The 17800-nt window shown below is 40.9% G+C and overlaps 1 protein-coding gene across 4 annotated transcripts in view; it reads left to right on the top strand.

Annotated features, from left to right (window-relative positions):
* LOC134358209 (protein mono-ADP-ribosyltransferase PARP6) overlaps window positions 1-17800 on the top strand; it is a 158921-nt gene that overhangs the window by 99373 nt on the left and 41748 nt on the right. For all 4 annotated transcript variants that reach the window (XM_063070213.1, XM_063070212.1, XM_063070211.1 and 1 more), the window contains exons 11-15: window positions 294-347; window positions 4522-4617; window positions 5887-5979; window positions 10085-10210; window positions 13228-13293. In XM_063070213.1, the coding sequence (XP_062926283.1) occupies window positions 294-347; window positions 4522-4617; window positions 5887-5979; window positions 10085-10210; window positions 13228-13293 (435 nt within the window). The remainder of the gene's footprint in view (window positions 1-293; window positions 348-4521; window positions 4618-5886; window positions 5980-10084; window positions 10211-13227; window positions 13294-17800) is intronic.

The raw sequence follows: 17800 nt of genomic DNA, 5'->3' as shown, positions 1-17800 counted from the left end.
AGCCTCCTGAGCATTTGCTTATCTTGTCTGGAATAGTTTGAACTTTGTTACACCATAAATTGGAGGGTCATTAATCCTTCACTTGAAATAGACATACTTTCCTTGTGCTGATCAATTCAGCGGAGTCTATATCTTCTCAAGTAGTTGCAGACCAGTGAGTTTAGTGGTTGGGTCTGGCGATGTGGTATTCATTAAAAACATTTACTTTTGATCGCACTCACTGCTCAGTTCACTGGGATGAGTATTCATTTATCATTTACTAATTATCCATTCCTTGTGCAATTTATTCATAGGCTGGGAGTCACTGTAAGAACATTCCAACATTAGAATATGGGTTCCTTGTACAGGTAAGTTTAAATAAATCATGCAAACCTTTAATCAAACACAGTGGTCATTCTTATCCTATCTTTTTCTGAACTTTCTACACCTTCTGTGGTTTTTATTTATGAGGCTTATATCAATGAATAAGAAATTAAGAAACTAAGAGCTGTAAGAGTGAAAAAAAACCTCACAATTATAAAGTGAATGTTGCATCATTTTTGTAGTCAATGAGTTAAGGCACGGAAAAACTTAAAACAATCTGTTTATTCTGAAAAATGGAACACCGTCCACTTAAGCAGAGTCTCTCCAAACTGTGGCAAGCAAAACTTGTGACAAAACCACGCACATTCTTCTGATAATAGCAGGATTATTTCCCTTGGAAGAAATAAAATGGTGAAAAATTGCATCAGGAATCAATCAGATAACCACAGTGGGAGTTGACTGCAGGAGTGATTGACAAACACCTTTAATCTGTCTGGGTCTTGTAGTTTCCCTTCAAAGTCTCTTTTGGCACCCACTAAGGCCAGACTGTTGGAGGGAAGGGAAAGAGTTCTTGCCACACTGAAAATAATTAACAAAGTTCAAAGTCAAAATCGAGTTTAAGTACATGTATGTACAGGTGCAATGAAAAATTATTTACTGTACCTCCTTCTCATCTCTCAGTCAACAATCAGCTCTTTACTTTTGCTGACATGGTGTGAGAGATCGTTGTTGTGGCACCACCCAACATAGTGATCGATTTCATTCTGATATACTGACTCATCGCCACCTGTGATTTGTCCTACGACAGTGGTGTCATCAACAAATTTGTGCTTGGTATTGGAGCTATGCTGAGCCACAGATTCATATATACATATATATATCTATTAGAGCAGGGCAAAGCACATAGCATTGACATGCACCTGTGGTAATGGTTACAAAGGAGGAGATATTGTTACTGATGCTTACCCATTTAGATCTGCCAATGAGGAAGTTGATCATAGTCAGGTACAGAGACCCAGGTCTTGAACTTCATGATGAGTTTGGCAGGCATTATTGTTTTAAAAATTTAGTTTTGTTCAGAATTAGGTTTAATATCACTGGCATATGTCGTGAAATTTGTTGTTTCACAGCAGCAGTACATTGTAATACATAATAAAAAACTAAATTATGCTGAGATATACAGGTAAAATTGAATTAAATTATTAGTGCAAAAACAAGAAGAATAAATATTGAGGTAATGCAATGTATGTGGGGTCATTTTTAAAATATTTTTAAATATTTAAATATATTTAATAAAAATATAATTTAAATACATTGAAAAAGATAAAAATATTAAAACATTAAAATGTTAGGAAATTACATCCATGATATGTGAGATGGCCAACTATATTGATCATCCTTTTGAATAGAAGAGCTTACTAGGTCGTCTCAAGGGGCAATAAAGAATCAACCAAATATCCATGGGTCTAGAGTCACTTATAGCCCAGTCTAGGCGAGTTCAGCAGCCTTTCTTTAAGGCTTAAAGAGCACAAGCAAAACTGATGGGTTTTGATAACATTTGGCACTTTAATACACCAACATCAGATCAACTTATATACGTAGTTGCTGCAGTCATATTTTAGTGTGTACTTCTGAGTTGTTATTCCAGGTCTCTGGATGTTGACAAGTACACACCATTCCCATTGGGTCAGCAGCTTAGTGATTGCGGCATTCGTTCCGCATCTGTAACAAAACCTGACATCTGTAAATGGGACAGACAAAAATAAAATCTTGTATTAGATGCAAAATTTTTAATGTCCCCTGGAGACTGCCTCCGTTCACCAGCTGCAGGGAAAGAGTAGCCACGCAAGAGAAAAGGAATAACTCCGTAGCACAGGAAACTTCTCAGAGAAAGGGGAAAATTCAGACTCAGATTCGGAATCAGGTTTATTATCACTGATTTGTAGGATGTGAATTTTGTTGCTTTCCAGCAGCACTACAGTGCAAAGATTTATAAAAAATAGCATAAATTACAAAAAAATCGTGGAAATAAAGGAATAATAAGGTAGTGTACAGGAGTTCATGGACCATTCAGATATTTATTGTCAGAGGGGAAGAAGCCATTCCTAAAACATTGAGTGGGGTCTTCAGGCTTCTGTACCTCTTCCCTGGTGCTAGCAATGAGAAGAGGGCATGTGACGGATGGTGAGAGTCCTCAGTGATGGATGCCACCTTCTTGAGGCATCACCTCTTGAAGATGTGAGGAGGCTTGTTCCCATTATGGAGCTGGCTGAGTCTACAAATCTCTTTGGATCCTGTGTATTGGAACAGGTGATGGCCTTCACCATGCAGTACATCTAAGAGATTTATGAGAGTTTCTGGTGACATACCAAATCTTGTCAAACTCCTAATTAATTAGAGCTGGTGGTGGACTTCTTTATGATTGCATCAATATGCTGGGCCCAGGATATATCCTTATTTAAATTTAATATGTGGGAAAATGGAGGTATTTTGTTTTTAAATATTTTAATGAATTGCTAAGTGCAATGACAAGACAGAAGTAATTGAAGCCCCTGCCTCTTAACAGTTATCTCTCTGTAGCCTGAGGTGCCCATTAATTCTTTCCAAATTTTCTGTGTTCTGTTCACCTTATCTTACATTTTTCCCATCTCTTTGCGGTTGGTGAAGTGGAGAGGAGCACTGAGCAATGGTTTCACGTATGTGAACATTGCTGGTGACATCCTGTGTTCTCCCAGAAACGAGTCTATCTTAAGTAGGTGAGCTTTAACATTCTGGATTGACTGGCAATAGAAGAAAAAAAAACACATATTAGATGCAAGAATTTGATGTCCCCTGGACTTTGACTGCCACATTCATCAGCTGCTGGAAGATACCAACTGCAGCAATGAGAGGTTTAAGGGAAAGAACAGAACACTGACTGATTGATTAGAGGGTCAACATGGGTTGTTGGGTGAAATAGCCTTCTACTTTTCTATCAGTTTCTACAATTCTGTTCTCCCTTATTCCTGCCCGCTCATGTAATTTGAAAAGCACAGCAGAGTCTGTAGCCCTGGAAGACTTGAAATTTGCAACTGACTTCACTGTAAATTGAGGTTCAAAACCTTCTGAAGTTATGGCCAACTGATTCCGGAGGCCCAAGTTCAAATCCCACCACTGCAAATTTGCAACTTAAACTTAATTGTTGTCTGTAGCTATTGGCTTGTTGTTTATGGAACAGTGCTAAGAAATGCTTTCTTGTTTGTTAATACTAAGAGTTCAGTACAGTAGTGTCAGGTTGCATCTGTGGGAACCCAGTTCTGATGAAAGGTCTTTGACCTGAAACGTTCAATCATGTTCTCTTCCTACAGAAATGACCTGATCTGAAGCGTGCTCCCCCTTAATATTGGATTGCCAGTGAAATAGTGGTGTTAATATGCTGTGTTCTGATTCAGAAACTCAGTACATGGAATCACTGGAATGAATATCAGAGTGCACCATATGCTGATTTTACACCATCTCCAGACATGAATTTTGAAATCCAGGTCTGCTGATGTCCTATCACGAAGGAAAGCTGTCATGCTTGGTTGGACTGGTCTATTAGTGATTCCAGATCCACACCAGTGTGGTTGACTCTTAATTGATTTTTCAAATACTCCAGCATTTGTCAAGGGATATCACGAATATGCATTAAATGCTGCTACCAATGTCTATATCCCATGAACAAAATAGAAAATTCTCAGCTGCTGATCTTCTCCAGATTCCTGGCGGAACACCATAGATTAATTCTATCACAGCATACAACCCATTGTTCTTGCATCTTTCTCTTGTTCCTTAAATGATTGTCTACTCCCTCAACATTGTCTCCAGAACTTCTAATTTTGTTGGCAGTCTCCAAATGAATAGGGAGCAGCAAAGTATCAGCTGGGGGTAATTAATGGGTCAAGCAGCATCTGTAGGAGGTAAGGAGTTGTCAATGTTTGGGGTCAAAATCCTGATGCTAGATTTTGACACAAAATGTCAGTGGTTCCTTTCCCCCCCACAGATGCTGCTCAACCCACTAAGTTCCTGCAGCAGATTGTATGTTACTCCAGATTCTTGCATCTCCAAATAAATACATTTTCCTGTGTTCCCCCCTTGTGTGTTACCGAAATTCAATGCATCACAACCTTTACATATCTTGATTAATTCACTTGAATTAGAGAGCTATTTATTTATATCTTCCTTCACATTTGTGTTCAGACAATGAAATATGCAGAGCAAAGGATCCCCACACTGAATGAATACTGTGTTGTGTGTGATGAACAACATGTCTTCCAGAATGGCTCCATGCTGAAGGTAAGCATGTCTAAATCTGTCTTTGTAGAATGACAGACAGAGTGGGGATTAATGTGCTTTGGCAATTTTGACTCAATACAGGGTCATGGAGCGATGAATCTTCCCATTCACCAAATTTGTTAACTTAGCTAGAGTTCTGAATATATATAGTGTCCTGTCACAGAGAAGGGAGGGTCAGAGGCTACACTATTCCACATTAGCTCAGGAATCTGACCCAGTAGACGTTCACATCTTTAGCCTTACTTTTGCTTCCTCTGTTTAAAGAGAAGAACAAAGAATTTCATTAGAAGTACATGGAGACAAATCAGTTTTAATAATTGCTGAAAAGGTAAAATGACAAGAAAAAAGATAATTTCACTTTTGGTTTACACACACACACACACACACACACACACGCACACACACACACATCACACACACATCACACACACATGATAAGAGATGGACTCTTGACCTCACAATCTACATTGTTATGATCTTGCCCCTTATTGTTTACCTGGACTGCATTTTCTCTGCAGCGCTGCAACATGACATTAATAAACCAATTCCAATTCCAACAGAAACAAACACCCATGCGCTTGTTCTCACACTCACACATACATAATTTCTTGGTGGAGTTTGGCCTTAACCCCAGAGATATTTTAACAAAGTCCACAGTCTCCATCAATACATATCTTAGCAATCTGTGCTCAGTTACTTGCAAATTTGTCCGCTTTATGTTAATAGGCTCAATAATCTCCTAACTGTTCAGTTTCAGATTCCAATTTATTTATTTATCACAGTGAAATGAGTAATTTGTGTTAACCAATTGTCATGCACATTCTAGTGGCAACATAGAATGCCTACAATGTTCAGCAGAACAACACAAAACTTTTCTGATTTCCTGATTATTTCATTTCCAAGTGCATCTTGCAAATGTATGCCAAAATGTTTCCAATAAATTTTCCATCCTGTCACCCATTACATTGACAACTGAAATTGATAGATTTCTAGATATTAGAAAAAACAAGGGGGACATTGGAGGAGAAAGGTGTTGAGGTAGATCAGCCATGATCTTGTTGAATTAAAGAAGAGGATGAAGGGGCTGAATGGCCTACTCCTGCTCATATTTCATCTGTTCTTATCCTGATCTACTGACTAGTTGTGCATGCACTGTACACACCACAATTGATGCTTGGACACTTTCAAGACATTACAATCCCGCTGATGGCTGGAGATTGACGTGCAGTAGACTTGACCATTTTCTTTCTTTGCTCTGCTATTCCCCAGCCTGCTGTCTGTACACGGGAGCTCTGCGTTTTCTCATTCTACACACTGGGGGTGATGTCTGGAGCAGCAGAAGAGGTGGCCACTGGAGCAGAGGTAGGTAAAACAGCTGGAGCTGATCTGGAAATTGGAAGCATTTAGCTGCTATTCTGCTTCTGCATTAAGTTAAAACATAGAACATAGCACAGCACAGTACAGGCCCTTCAGCCACCATGTTGTGCTTATCTCTTAACCAACTCTAAGATCAGTCTAACCATTCCCTCCTACATAGACTTCCATTTTACATCCATGTGCCCAAGAGTTTCTTAAATGTCCATAATGTATCTGCCTCTACCACCATTACAAGCAGTACTTTCTACACACCCACCACTCTCTGTGTAAAATACTTACTTCTGATATCTCTCTATTCTTCCTTTATGCCCCCTCATATTAGCCATTTCTACCAGGAAAAAAGGTCTCTGGCTATCCACTTGATCTATGCCTCTTATTGTTTTGTACTCCTCTATTAAGTCACTTCTCATCCTCCTTCACTCCAAAGAGCACAACTTAAGCTCACCATCCTGAGCCAGAGAGATCAGTCTCCCAATGAGCCATAGTACATACTTTGGATGGCCAATAATATCATCTGATGGTTAAAAAAAAAACATTAATGGAGGGAAATGAACAGTCAACATTTTGAGTCGAGAACCTTCATCTGGACTGAAAGAGTAGAGGCAACATCTGTGGAGGAAAAATCCAGATGAAGGGTGTCAACCCAATGCATTGATGGTTCATTTTCTTCCGCCAATTCTGCTCAAGCCGCTGAGATCCTCTGGAAGTTTGGTTTCTGCTCCAGATTGCAGCACCTGCGGGTCTCTCGTGGCTCTTTCAACTGACTGGGTCTGAAAGCTGTCTGGAGACCAGTTGATCGAGGTCCACAGGCTGGGATTTGATTAGTCTCAGATAAAGTGTTGCTCACCTGGTCACTCATGTGCAGACATTAGTCTTCCAACCAAGGGACCAGAGGACAATAGTCATAGTCATAGTCATACTTTATTGATCCCGGGGGAAATTGGTTTTCGTTACAGTTGCACCATAAATAATTAAATAGTAATAAAACCATAAATAGTTAAATAGTAATATGTAAATTATGCCAGGAAATAAGTCCAGGACCAGCCTATTGGCTCAGGGTGTCTGACCCTCCAAGGGAGGAGTTGTAAAGTTTGATGGCCACAGGCAGGAATGACTTCCTATGGCACTCTGTGTTGCATCTCGGTGGAATGAGTCTCTGGCTGAATGTACTCCTGTGCCCACCCAGTACATTATGTAGTGGATGGGAAACATTGTCCAAGATGGCATGCAAGTTGGACAGCATCCTCTTTTCAGACACCACCGTCAGAGAGTCCATTTCCATCCCCACAACATCACTGGCCTTACGAATGAGTTGGTTGATTCTGTTGGTGTCTGCTACCCTCAGCCTGCTGTCCCAGCACACAACAGCAAACATGATAGCACTGGCCACCACAGACTCGTAGAACATCCTCAGCATCGTCCGGCAGATGTTAAAGGACCTCAGTCTCCTCAGGAAATAGAGACGGCTCTGACCCTTCTTGTAGACAGCTTCAGTGTTCTTTGACCAGCCCAGTTTATTGTCAACTGGTATCCCCAGGTATTTGTAATCCCCCACCATGTCCACACTGACCCCCTGGATGGAAACAGGGGTCACCGGTACCTTAGCTCTCCTCAGGCCTACCACCAGCTCCTTAGTCTTTTTCACATTAAGGTGCAGATAATTCTGTTCACACCATGTGACAAAGTTTCCTACCGTAGCTCTGTACTCAGCCTCATCTCCCTTGCTGATGCATCCAACTATTGACTCCCAGTGAGCCTGATCCCAGCAGGGGACACAATCTCTTCAAGCCAAGATTTATGGGGAGAAATTAAAAGTTGTACAGAAATAAACACATTTAATTGAGAAAATGAAAGCTTTTCCATTTATTGCATCAACCAACAGATTAAAACGTAAGCCAATTAGAAAACTTAAATCCAGGTGTGTTCCTTTCAACATACTTGTACTTCAAGGTAAGTGGGTCATGAAACCTACGTTTCTAAAGGAAGTTACCTCCATCCATTTCAATGAATTGGGATGAGAATGATAACACATACATCACCTACTCCAGCGCCGGCATTCTCCAGAGTAGAAGAGGTTTCCATTCCAGAGAACTTTGAGAACTGTATACAAACAAAACTGTTCGTAAGTTAGAAATGAACAACATTGGTGTGCAGGAGAGGGTGACGGAAACAGCGGTAATGGGATAGGGAGCAGGCATGTGAAGGGAGTCTGCCAGCCAGACTCACTGACTCGGTGAGTGAGTGAGTGAGTGAGTCTGCTCAGTGCTCCTGGCTCTGCCGGGCTCAACTGAACCCTCAATTGCTGCAGTCTGAAAGAGGAGAAAGTGGGAAAGAAGGCAAGCAAAAATTTTTATTTAGAGATAGAGCACGGTAACAGGCCCCTGCGGCCCAATGATCCGACATCTCCCAATTACACCCATGTGTTCGATTTACCTATTAACCTGTACATCTTTGGAATGTGGAGGGAAGCAAGAGCATCAGGGGTAAACCCATGCAGTCACAGGGAGAACATACAAATTATTTACAGACAGCAACGGGAATTGAACCTGGATCGCTGATACTGTAATGACGTTAAGTTATCCTCTACGCTACCATGCTGTGCCAAACTGCCTTGTTCGCACCGAGCAGTTGGCAAATTCATCCCTATCCATCCCGCTGATCTCCCAAATGTTCATAGGACTGTCTGTAAGTCAGTCATTTATAACCTGGTGGAGTCCTATAATATCTGTGCAGTGCTGCTGTGCCTGAATTATTTTGTCATGGTTTAGATTTTCAACTGAAGGGGCATCCAGTGAGAAGTTTTTACAGTGAAATACTTGGCATCTACCACAAACTGAGCAGCTCACCAAACATTTGTCCAATTATTTTTGAGATCCAGTGCATTCCAAAAGGTGGATAAGGTATTTATTATTACAGGGCTAGTCATCACTGAGTTCAAATGCCCATTGCAGAAGCAGTTAAAATTGATTAAATATAAATATTCTGGACTGAAAGGCTGGTAGTGAAAACTGGAACTGTCTGGTTGGGTGATTGCCGAACAATGCATTCCCCTTGGAGAGTAGCATAATTCTAAATGATAGTAAATGCATGATTTTGTTAACTCCTAGTTTGTTCTCTCTGCCTGCTTGCTTGAGGGCTCCTATTCTATACAAGCCAAAATGCTCCCACCAATCCTACTGTTAGACCTCGTTTCATTCATCACAAGAGGTTCAAGCCTTTCCAAATTCTTTGGACCATGTCAACCTTCACTCAGTGGCCACTTTATTAGGTACATCAGTACACACCTACTTACTTGTTAATGCAAATATCTAATCAGCCAATCGTGTGGCAGCAAGTCAATGCATAAAAGCATGCAGACATGGTCAAGGGGTTCAGTTGTTGTTCAGGCCAAGAAACTAAATTGGAGAAGATATGTGATCTATTTGACTTCATTGGTTCCAGATGGGGTGATTTGAGTATCTCAGAAACTGTTGGTCTCCTGATATTTTCATGCACAACAGTCTCTAGAGTTTACAGGGAATGCAGTAAAAAACAAAGAGAAAACATCCAATGAGTGGCCGCCCTGTGGATGAAAATGCCTTGTTAATGAGAGAGGTCAGAAGACAATGGCCAGATGGGTTCATGCCACAGTAACTCAAATAACCATGCGTTACAATAGTGGTGTGAGAAAAGCTTCTCTGAAGACACAACACGTCAAACCTTGAAGTGGATAGGCTACAGCAGCAGAAGACTATGAACATACTCTCAGAGGCCACTATATTAGGTACAGGAGGTACCTAATATTGTGGCTACTGAGCGTACTTGAAATCCTTGTCCTGGCTTGTAAATCTTTTCAGGACTTTACAATACCCAAACTCTGATATTCTTTCTTGGGGGCTAGCTTAGCTTCACTAATCTGAAATTTTGTGTATTCTCTTCTCTTAAAGTGGATTTCCTACTACACCTTGTGCAGCCAACATGTACACAGGAAACAGTCCTTCACACTGAAGAATCTGAGGGTCAAGTCATTTGAAGCTAAGAATAATGCTGAGTTTAAAATAAAAGTAGGGAATTCTAAGCAAAGAACTATCCCAAGGGCTTTTGCTTCTAGGTGGTGGACCTACTGGTGGCAATGTGCCGAGCTGCTCTGGAGTCACCGAGAAAAAGCATCATTTTTGAGCCTTACCCTTCCGTTGTGGACCCAAGTGATCCCAAGACACTTGCTTTCAATCCTAAGGTAAGACACTTACATAATTATGTGCCTATCTATGAGTCTTCCGTCTAACTATTGGAAGGCCTAGATAGAGTGAACGTGGAGAAGATGTTCCCTATAGTGGGAGACTAGAGGGCACAACCTCAGAATACAAGGATGTCCCTTTCGAACGCAGATGAGGAGGGATTTCTTTAGCAAGAGGGTGGCGAATCTGTGGAATTCAGAGCTGTGGAGGCCAAGTCACTGATTGTGTTTAAAGTGGGGGTTGATTGGTTCTTAGTCAGTTGAAGGTTACAGCTAGACAGCAGGAGAGTGGGGTTGAGCAGGATAATAAATCCACCATGATCAAGATGGTGGAACAGACTTGCTGGGCCAAATGATCCAATTCTGCTCCTATGGCTTAACTGCCTCCACCATCACCCCTGGCAGCACTGTCCAGGCAGGTGCCACTCTCAGTGTTATAAAAAACTGTGGTTAAAAAGTCTTACACATCCTAGCAAAAGATAGCTATTGTCTACTCCATCTATGCTTCTCGCTCTCTTCTAAACTTATATCAAATCATCCCTCAGCCTCCGCCACTCCAGAGAAAACAACCTGGCTTGTCCAGCCTTTTCTTGTAGCACATACTGTCTAATCAGGCCTCTTCTGCACCCACTCTAAAGCTTCTATGTCCTTCCTATAATGAGGTGACTAGAATTGAATGCAAATTCCAGATGTGGTCTAACCAGAGTTTCATAAAGCTGCAGTATAGCTTCCTCACTCTTGAAGATAAACATACCTTTAAAGAAAGGCATTTACAAATAATGAATGGCATTAATTTTCAGTGATCAAGCCATAGGTTACTTGCATCTTGATGGAAGTGGCTGCCTCTCTGACCTCATGTAAATTTTTGAGCCACTGTAGACAGGAGAGTTTGGAGTTTTACTTCCCAATTTGTTAATAGTCCTTTTAATCCAGTGCTTTTCCGCATTCTTTCCTCTTAAATTAGGCAAAAGAGAGAACAATTGTTAAAGGTGTTAATACATTAACATTTTCAGTAAGGTGAACTATTACATTGAGGTCAGTTGGTCAAATCACGAGATGCACCACTTGACAATAAAGAATTAAAATTTAGAAATTGGAATTTCCTTAATCTTTCTTTTCTTTTCCTTTCTGTTCTTTATGAAACTTCTTTGTGAAACCTCTCCTTCAGCTTTAGTAGCTCTGCTCAACCTTTAAGCAAGTATCAATAAATATATATTAATCTCACCCTTAAACTCTGATGTATTACCGCAGAGACTATTTGCATTCTTGTTCACAATGCCATTATTGACAACACCTATAGATATGAAGAAAGGTACATTGTGACCATGTTTTTTATCTGGGAATATTGGAAGAGTTTTTACTTAAAGCAGTGGAATTTTAATAATTGTCACTGAGGTATTCCAATTACAGGTGAACCTCTTCCCCATCAATCCCTTTTCTCTCTCCTCCTGATCAACCCAGTTCTTTCTGCACATATTCCAACTCCTCCCCCCTCCCCACTATTGCCCTGTTTATTTTTCTTCCTCCACCCACTCTATCTGCCCATCACCCACAAAATCCTCCTACTGGTTTCTTTCCCCCCTCCACTATTCCCATCTGCCCACCCTCCTTCCATATTTAATTCCAAGTGGCACCTCTGTCCTAAAAGATTCATAATCTTCAGCCCTTTGTCACCGCCACCTGTCACCTCCCAGCCTCTGTCACCATTTACACTCTTCCCTCCTCCATCCACCCATCATCAGGATCTACCTATCGCCGGCCAGTGCTTGCTCTACTCCTTCCCTTCACCTCTTTATCTCCAGATGAAGGGTCACATCTCAGTGTTTGATGATCCATCTAGATGCTGACTGACCTCCTGAGATCCTTCAACATAAGACCATAAGACCATAAGACAAAGGAGCAGAAGTAGGCCATTCGGCCCATCGAGTCTGCTCCGCCATTTTATCATGAGCTGATCCATTTTCTCCTATTTAGTCCCACTCCCCCGCCTTCTCACCATAACCTTTGATGCCCTGGCTACTCAAAAACCTATCAATCTCTGCCTTAAATACACCCAATGACTTGGCCTCCACTGCTGCCCGTGAACAAATTCCATAGATTCACCACTCTCTGACTAAAAGAATTTCTTCGCATTTCTGTCCTGAAAGGGCGCCCTTCAATCCTTAAGTCATGCCCTCTCGTACTAGACTCCCCCATCATGGGAAACAACTTTGCCACATCCACTCTGTCCATGCCTTTTAACATTCGAAATGTTTCTATGAGGCCTCCCCTCATTCTTCTAAACTCCAAGGAATACAGGCCAAGAGCGAACAAACGTTCCTCATATGTTAACCCTCTCATTCCCGGAATCATTCTAGTGAATCTTCTCTGTACCCTCTCCAATGTCAGCACATCCTTTCTTAAATAAGGAGACCAAAACTGCCCACAGTACTCCAAGTGAGGTCTCACCAGCGCCTTATAGAGCCTCAACATCACATCCCTGCTCCTATACTCTATTCCTCTAGAAACGAATGCCAACATTGCATTCGCCTTCTTCACTACTGACTCAACCTGGAGGTAAACTTTAAGGGTATCCTGTACGAGGACTCCCAAGTCCCGTTGCATCTCAGAACTTTGAATTCTTTCCCCATTTAAATAATAGTCTGCCCGTTTATTTTTTCTGCCAAAGTATATAACCATACACTTTCCAACATTGTACTTCATTTGCCACTTCTCTGCCCATTCTTCCAATCTATCCAAGTCTGTCTGCAGACTCTCCGTTTCCTCAGCACTACTGGCCCTCCACCTATCTTCGTATCGTCAGCAAACTTAGCCACAAAGCCATCTATTCCATAATCTATTCCATAATCTTGCTTGTCAGTGAGTCCACCATCTGCAGTCTCTAGTGTCCTCAATGATTTCAGATCTTGTGTTAGGGAATTTCTCCCCATATTTGATATTGTTAGTAGTTTAAGCCACTGTGAACTGTTATTGTAGCTTGTTGTCCTTATTATAATTTTCCTGTTCATTGTTTCTAGAAGAAGAATTATGAGCGACTACAAAAAGCCCTTGACAGTGTAATGTCAATCAGAGAAATGACACAGGTATGTGACTGTGTCTACAGTATGTGGCTGTTATCATGTTATTAACAACTCCTTATCTGGAAATGATAACAGGCAAAGACTTAAAGTCCAAAAATACAGTTGCACATTATTAGATTTGCAACAACAAAGCACACAATAGCTTCACGTTTAGAGATAATTATCAATTAGCAACTTTTTTAGTCACTTGTAAGAGTTGGGCACTTTCTACCAAATGGCACGTTTAAAACTACAGATTTTCCTTTGTGTGTCACTTCACATCCTATCAAAACTTTCTGTTCCAGCTACAGCCAATAACAGCATCCTGCTCTTCCATAACATCCAGACTTTCTGAGTTGTTCAAAGATTCTTGCCATGAAATAAACCATAAGGAAGAGGGAAAAAATGGATATTTTAGACTTAGATTTAGAGTTTTTTTGATGTTTAGATTTAGAGATACAGCACAGTAAAAGGCACTTCTGGCCCAATGACTCTGCACCGCCTAATTACACCAATGTGACCAACTAACTTACTAGCCCATATGTCTGTGGAATGTGGGAGGAAACAAGAGCACCCAGAGGAAACCCACGTAGTCACAGAGGGAACATATAAATTCTTACAGACAGAGGGGGAATTGAACCCATGTCACTGCCACTGTAATTCCATTATGCTAATCATTATGCTGCCTTCAGCAAAATTCATGTATGTTGTGTATTTAGTATTTTAGTGATATTTGAGTAATTATGTAAATTTATTGTTTGGTTACACTTTCTTTGTCATTTACTTAATTCATTATAGGGTATAGTGTATGTAAAAATACATGAATAACATTTCATTACGCCACCACATCGTAAGTGAGCCCCCACTAAAGTAAAGTGAGGCAAACACATTATCCCCAGCTCTGGTGTTTTTCTTTTGTATAGTTTTTCGAGTTATAAAACATAACAGTGCCGACGAAGAGGTTTTAAAACGAACCCTAGACGACTACCTATCTGTTGAAGCGCAGCATGTTTTTTCTTTGCAAGGGGAGAAAGACGATCGAGTTAAATAAAAGGCAGAAAATGGACGAAATTCACAGGTTCATAAACAGTGAGTACTGGGTGATAATAATAATAAATAAATAAAGCAGAAATGCTGGCTTCATTAGAAAGATAGATGCATTAGTTTGCACAACAAATAACTGGGTGATGTATACTAAATGAATTGAGCAAATGAAAAGCGCGTGCCAGTTTTGCTGAGTGTAATAGGTGGAAAAGCATACAGTTTGCTAAGAAATGTGACTGCTCCAATCAAAACACCCGGACTGATTTCATGAATGTAATGTAGGAACATTTAGAACCAAAATCATTGTTGATTACAGAACACTTCAGGTTTCATAAGTACAATCCAAAGGAGGAGGCGATCATTTCGGTTTACGTGGCTGAATTGAAGAGATTGTCCGAGCATTGACAGTTCAGTGATGATTTAATGGTGCCCTGAGAGATCCTATAGTTTGTGGAATCTTACAAGAAAGCATTCAAAACAGCTCCAAACTGAAGCACAACTCACACTTGATAGAACAGTTGAAATCCTCTCAATTGAAATTGCAGCCAGGAATAAAAGTCAGAGCGAACAAAATTGCATCATCTGAACAGAAACCTACCTTGTCAAACAAATCATGTTACCGTTGTGGCAGGAGATCACATACACCAGGAATATGCAGGCTTAAAGCCCAACCTTACAGAAAATGAAATACATATGAAGAGCTCGTCAGGCAGACAAAAATAAGTGAACTGCACAAGGAAAAGAAAAAGATAAAAAGTCAAGTTGCAGTTTCCAAAAGAAAACTAAACTGCATGCTTTAAATAAAAAATGTGATAATGATGAGAGTGACACAGGACTGTGTAGCCTTGAGATTTACAATGTGTAACTTAACAAGAGGCAATCAATATGTTTACAGCAGAAATGAAAAATGAATAAATTAAAATGGAATTGGACACTGGCTCAGATGTTTCATGTCATTATATAAAACAAATGTGAACAGCATGTCAAAGATACTAAAATGAAGCCTACAAATATCCAACTAAGAACTGCAGAAAAGATAAGTCCTGTGGGCATGACATTTGTAACAGTGAAATACAACAATGAACAAGTCACATTGGGCTTGTATGTGGTAAAAGCAGGAGGGCCGGCATTATGGGGCTGTGATTGGCTGAGACAAGTACAACTTGATTGGAGATCCATCCACAATTTGCATGCCACATCCCCAGCATTAGTCAACTAGAATTAAGGAAGATATTGGATGATACCACAGCAGTGTTCAAGGATGGCATCGGAAAACTCAAACATATCAAGGTAAAATAGTATTAAATGAAAATGCCACATACAAGTTTTACAAAGGCCATCCTGTTTCTTATACTATCTGTGATAAAGTAGCCAATGAGCTTGACGCATGGAGGCTGAAGGAATTCTTTCCAAAGTTGAGTGGAGCCCACGGGCGACGTTACTGGTCCCAGTAGCCAAGAAGAATGGATCTGTCAGGATCTGTGGTGATTTTAAGGTCACCATCAACCCAGTACCGAAAGTAGATAAGTACCCCCTGCCCAGGATAGAGAACATCTTTGCAAAACTTTTTGAAGGAAAACTCTTCAGCAAAGTGGACTTTGCTGAGGCCAACATACATGTGGAGATGGAAGGAGAGTCTAAAGTGCTTCTTTCCATAAACGCTCACAAAGGGCTTTATCACTACAATAGGCTTATTTTTGATGTAGTATCTGTGTCCGCACTTTGGCAGAAAAGTATGGACCATGCGCTGCAAAGCTATGTACCAGGCACACAGTGTGACCAGGATAACATCATTGTTACTGGGGAAGATGGCAAGGAACATCTCCAAATCTCATGACAGTGTTAAAGAGATTAGAAGATTATGACCTCAGAGCACGATGCAACAAGTGTGAATTCTTCAAACCAAGCATCACTTACTGTGGTCACACTACTGACACACAAAAATTACACAAGTGTACTGAGAAAATTCAAGCAGTGGGGGATGCCCCAAAGCCAAAGGATGTGTCACACTTGTGGTCCTTTTCAGGATTTGTCATTAACCATAACAGGTTCCTGCTAAACCTGGCTACTGTGCTCCATCCCTTGAACTTATTACTACAGATCGGAAGGAAATGGCAATGGACAAAGCAGTGTGAGGTGGCTTTCAAAAAGGTAAAGGAAATGTTGACATCAGACACTGTACTCACACATTATGATCCATAACGATCCAGTGAAGCTTGCTTATGGTACCTCGCTTTATAGTATAGGTGCTGTCATGTTACATGTTAGGAGTGATGGAAGTGAACACCTTGTAGCCTTTATGTCATGTTCCCTTACTGCTGCAGAGAAAAAATTTGCACAGATTGCAAAGAGGCCTTGAATCTCGTTTGGTGTGCAAAGCATTTCAACCAGTATTCGTATGGGAGGGAGATTACCCTTGTCACTGATCATCAAACACTAGTGTCCATTTTCAACCCACAGAGGGATGTTCCACTAACGGCAGCAGCAGGGATGAAGAGATGGGCTTTATTTCTTGGAGGACACAATTACAAGATCAAATTCAGGAGGACAACTAGTCATGGAAATGCTGATGGATTGTCCCATTTTCCATTGGAAAAGGAAATACCTAAAAGATTTACGAAAGAGGTTACTCCTCTTGATGTTTTCTCCCTAATGCAAATCGAAAATCTCCTTATTACAGCAAAGGTGATCCGAAGGAAAACCAGAAAAGACTCCACACTGTCTCAATTCTACACGGCAAGTCAAAATGGCTGGAATATGCTGCAGAGATTCCAGTTCCCCCATTTTTACCAGTATCTGGAGGGATTTGCCCTTTACAGAGGTTTCCTTATGTGGAGATTGAGAGTTGTTGTACCATCCAAGTTGTGAACTAGACTGTTGGAGAAGTTCCATGCTGGTCATCCAGGCATTGATAAATTGAAAGTATTGGTGCAAAGCTTTGAAAGACCAACAGGTTATGCAGCTTGCCAACGTGTCCAGAAGATAACAAGAGTTACAAATGGGTTGGCAGAAAGTTTGCCCAGAGTCTAAAGAACACACTGTGAGCAACATCAGCAGAACACACTACACTGACACTAAATCAGAAGCTCATCAACTTCCTCCTTGCATATTGCAATGCAAAACACTCCACGACCAACAACTTATCAGCTATGCTGTTTCTTGCACTCACACTTGGATCTGCTCAAACCCAATTACAGAAGGTGTATGTAGGACAAGCAGCTGAGACAAGTTGACAGCTCCTCATACAAGGAGATTCAATGTTTCACTCCTGGACAACATTCCCGGCAGGGGACTACAGAGGTGTCCAAAGTGGGTACCTGGAAAATTAAGGACAGAACTGGACCAGTCTCCTACACAGCAGAGCAGAGTTAATTGTTAGAGAAGAAAGGTCTCCAGAGCTGTCAGAACCACTTCCTGCTGTCCCAGAGTCAACTCTCACAACCTCCACGGAGGATGCACCAGAACACCTGAGATTGTTTTATAGCTA

The sequence above is a fragment of the Mobula hypostoma genome, chromosome 18 (assembly GCF_963921235.1).
Source record: "Mobula hypostoma chromosome 18, sMobHyp1.1, whole genome shotgun sequence".
Classification (NCBI taxonomy): Eukaryota; Metazoa; Chordata; class Chondrichthyes; order Myliobatiformes; family Myliobatidae; genus Mobula; species Mobula hypostoma.
The sequence above is the reverse complement of the archived record's forward strand: the minus strand, read 5'-3'. Positions and strand labels throughout refer to the sequence as shown.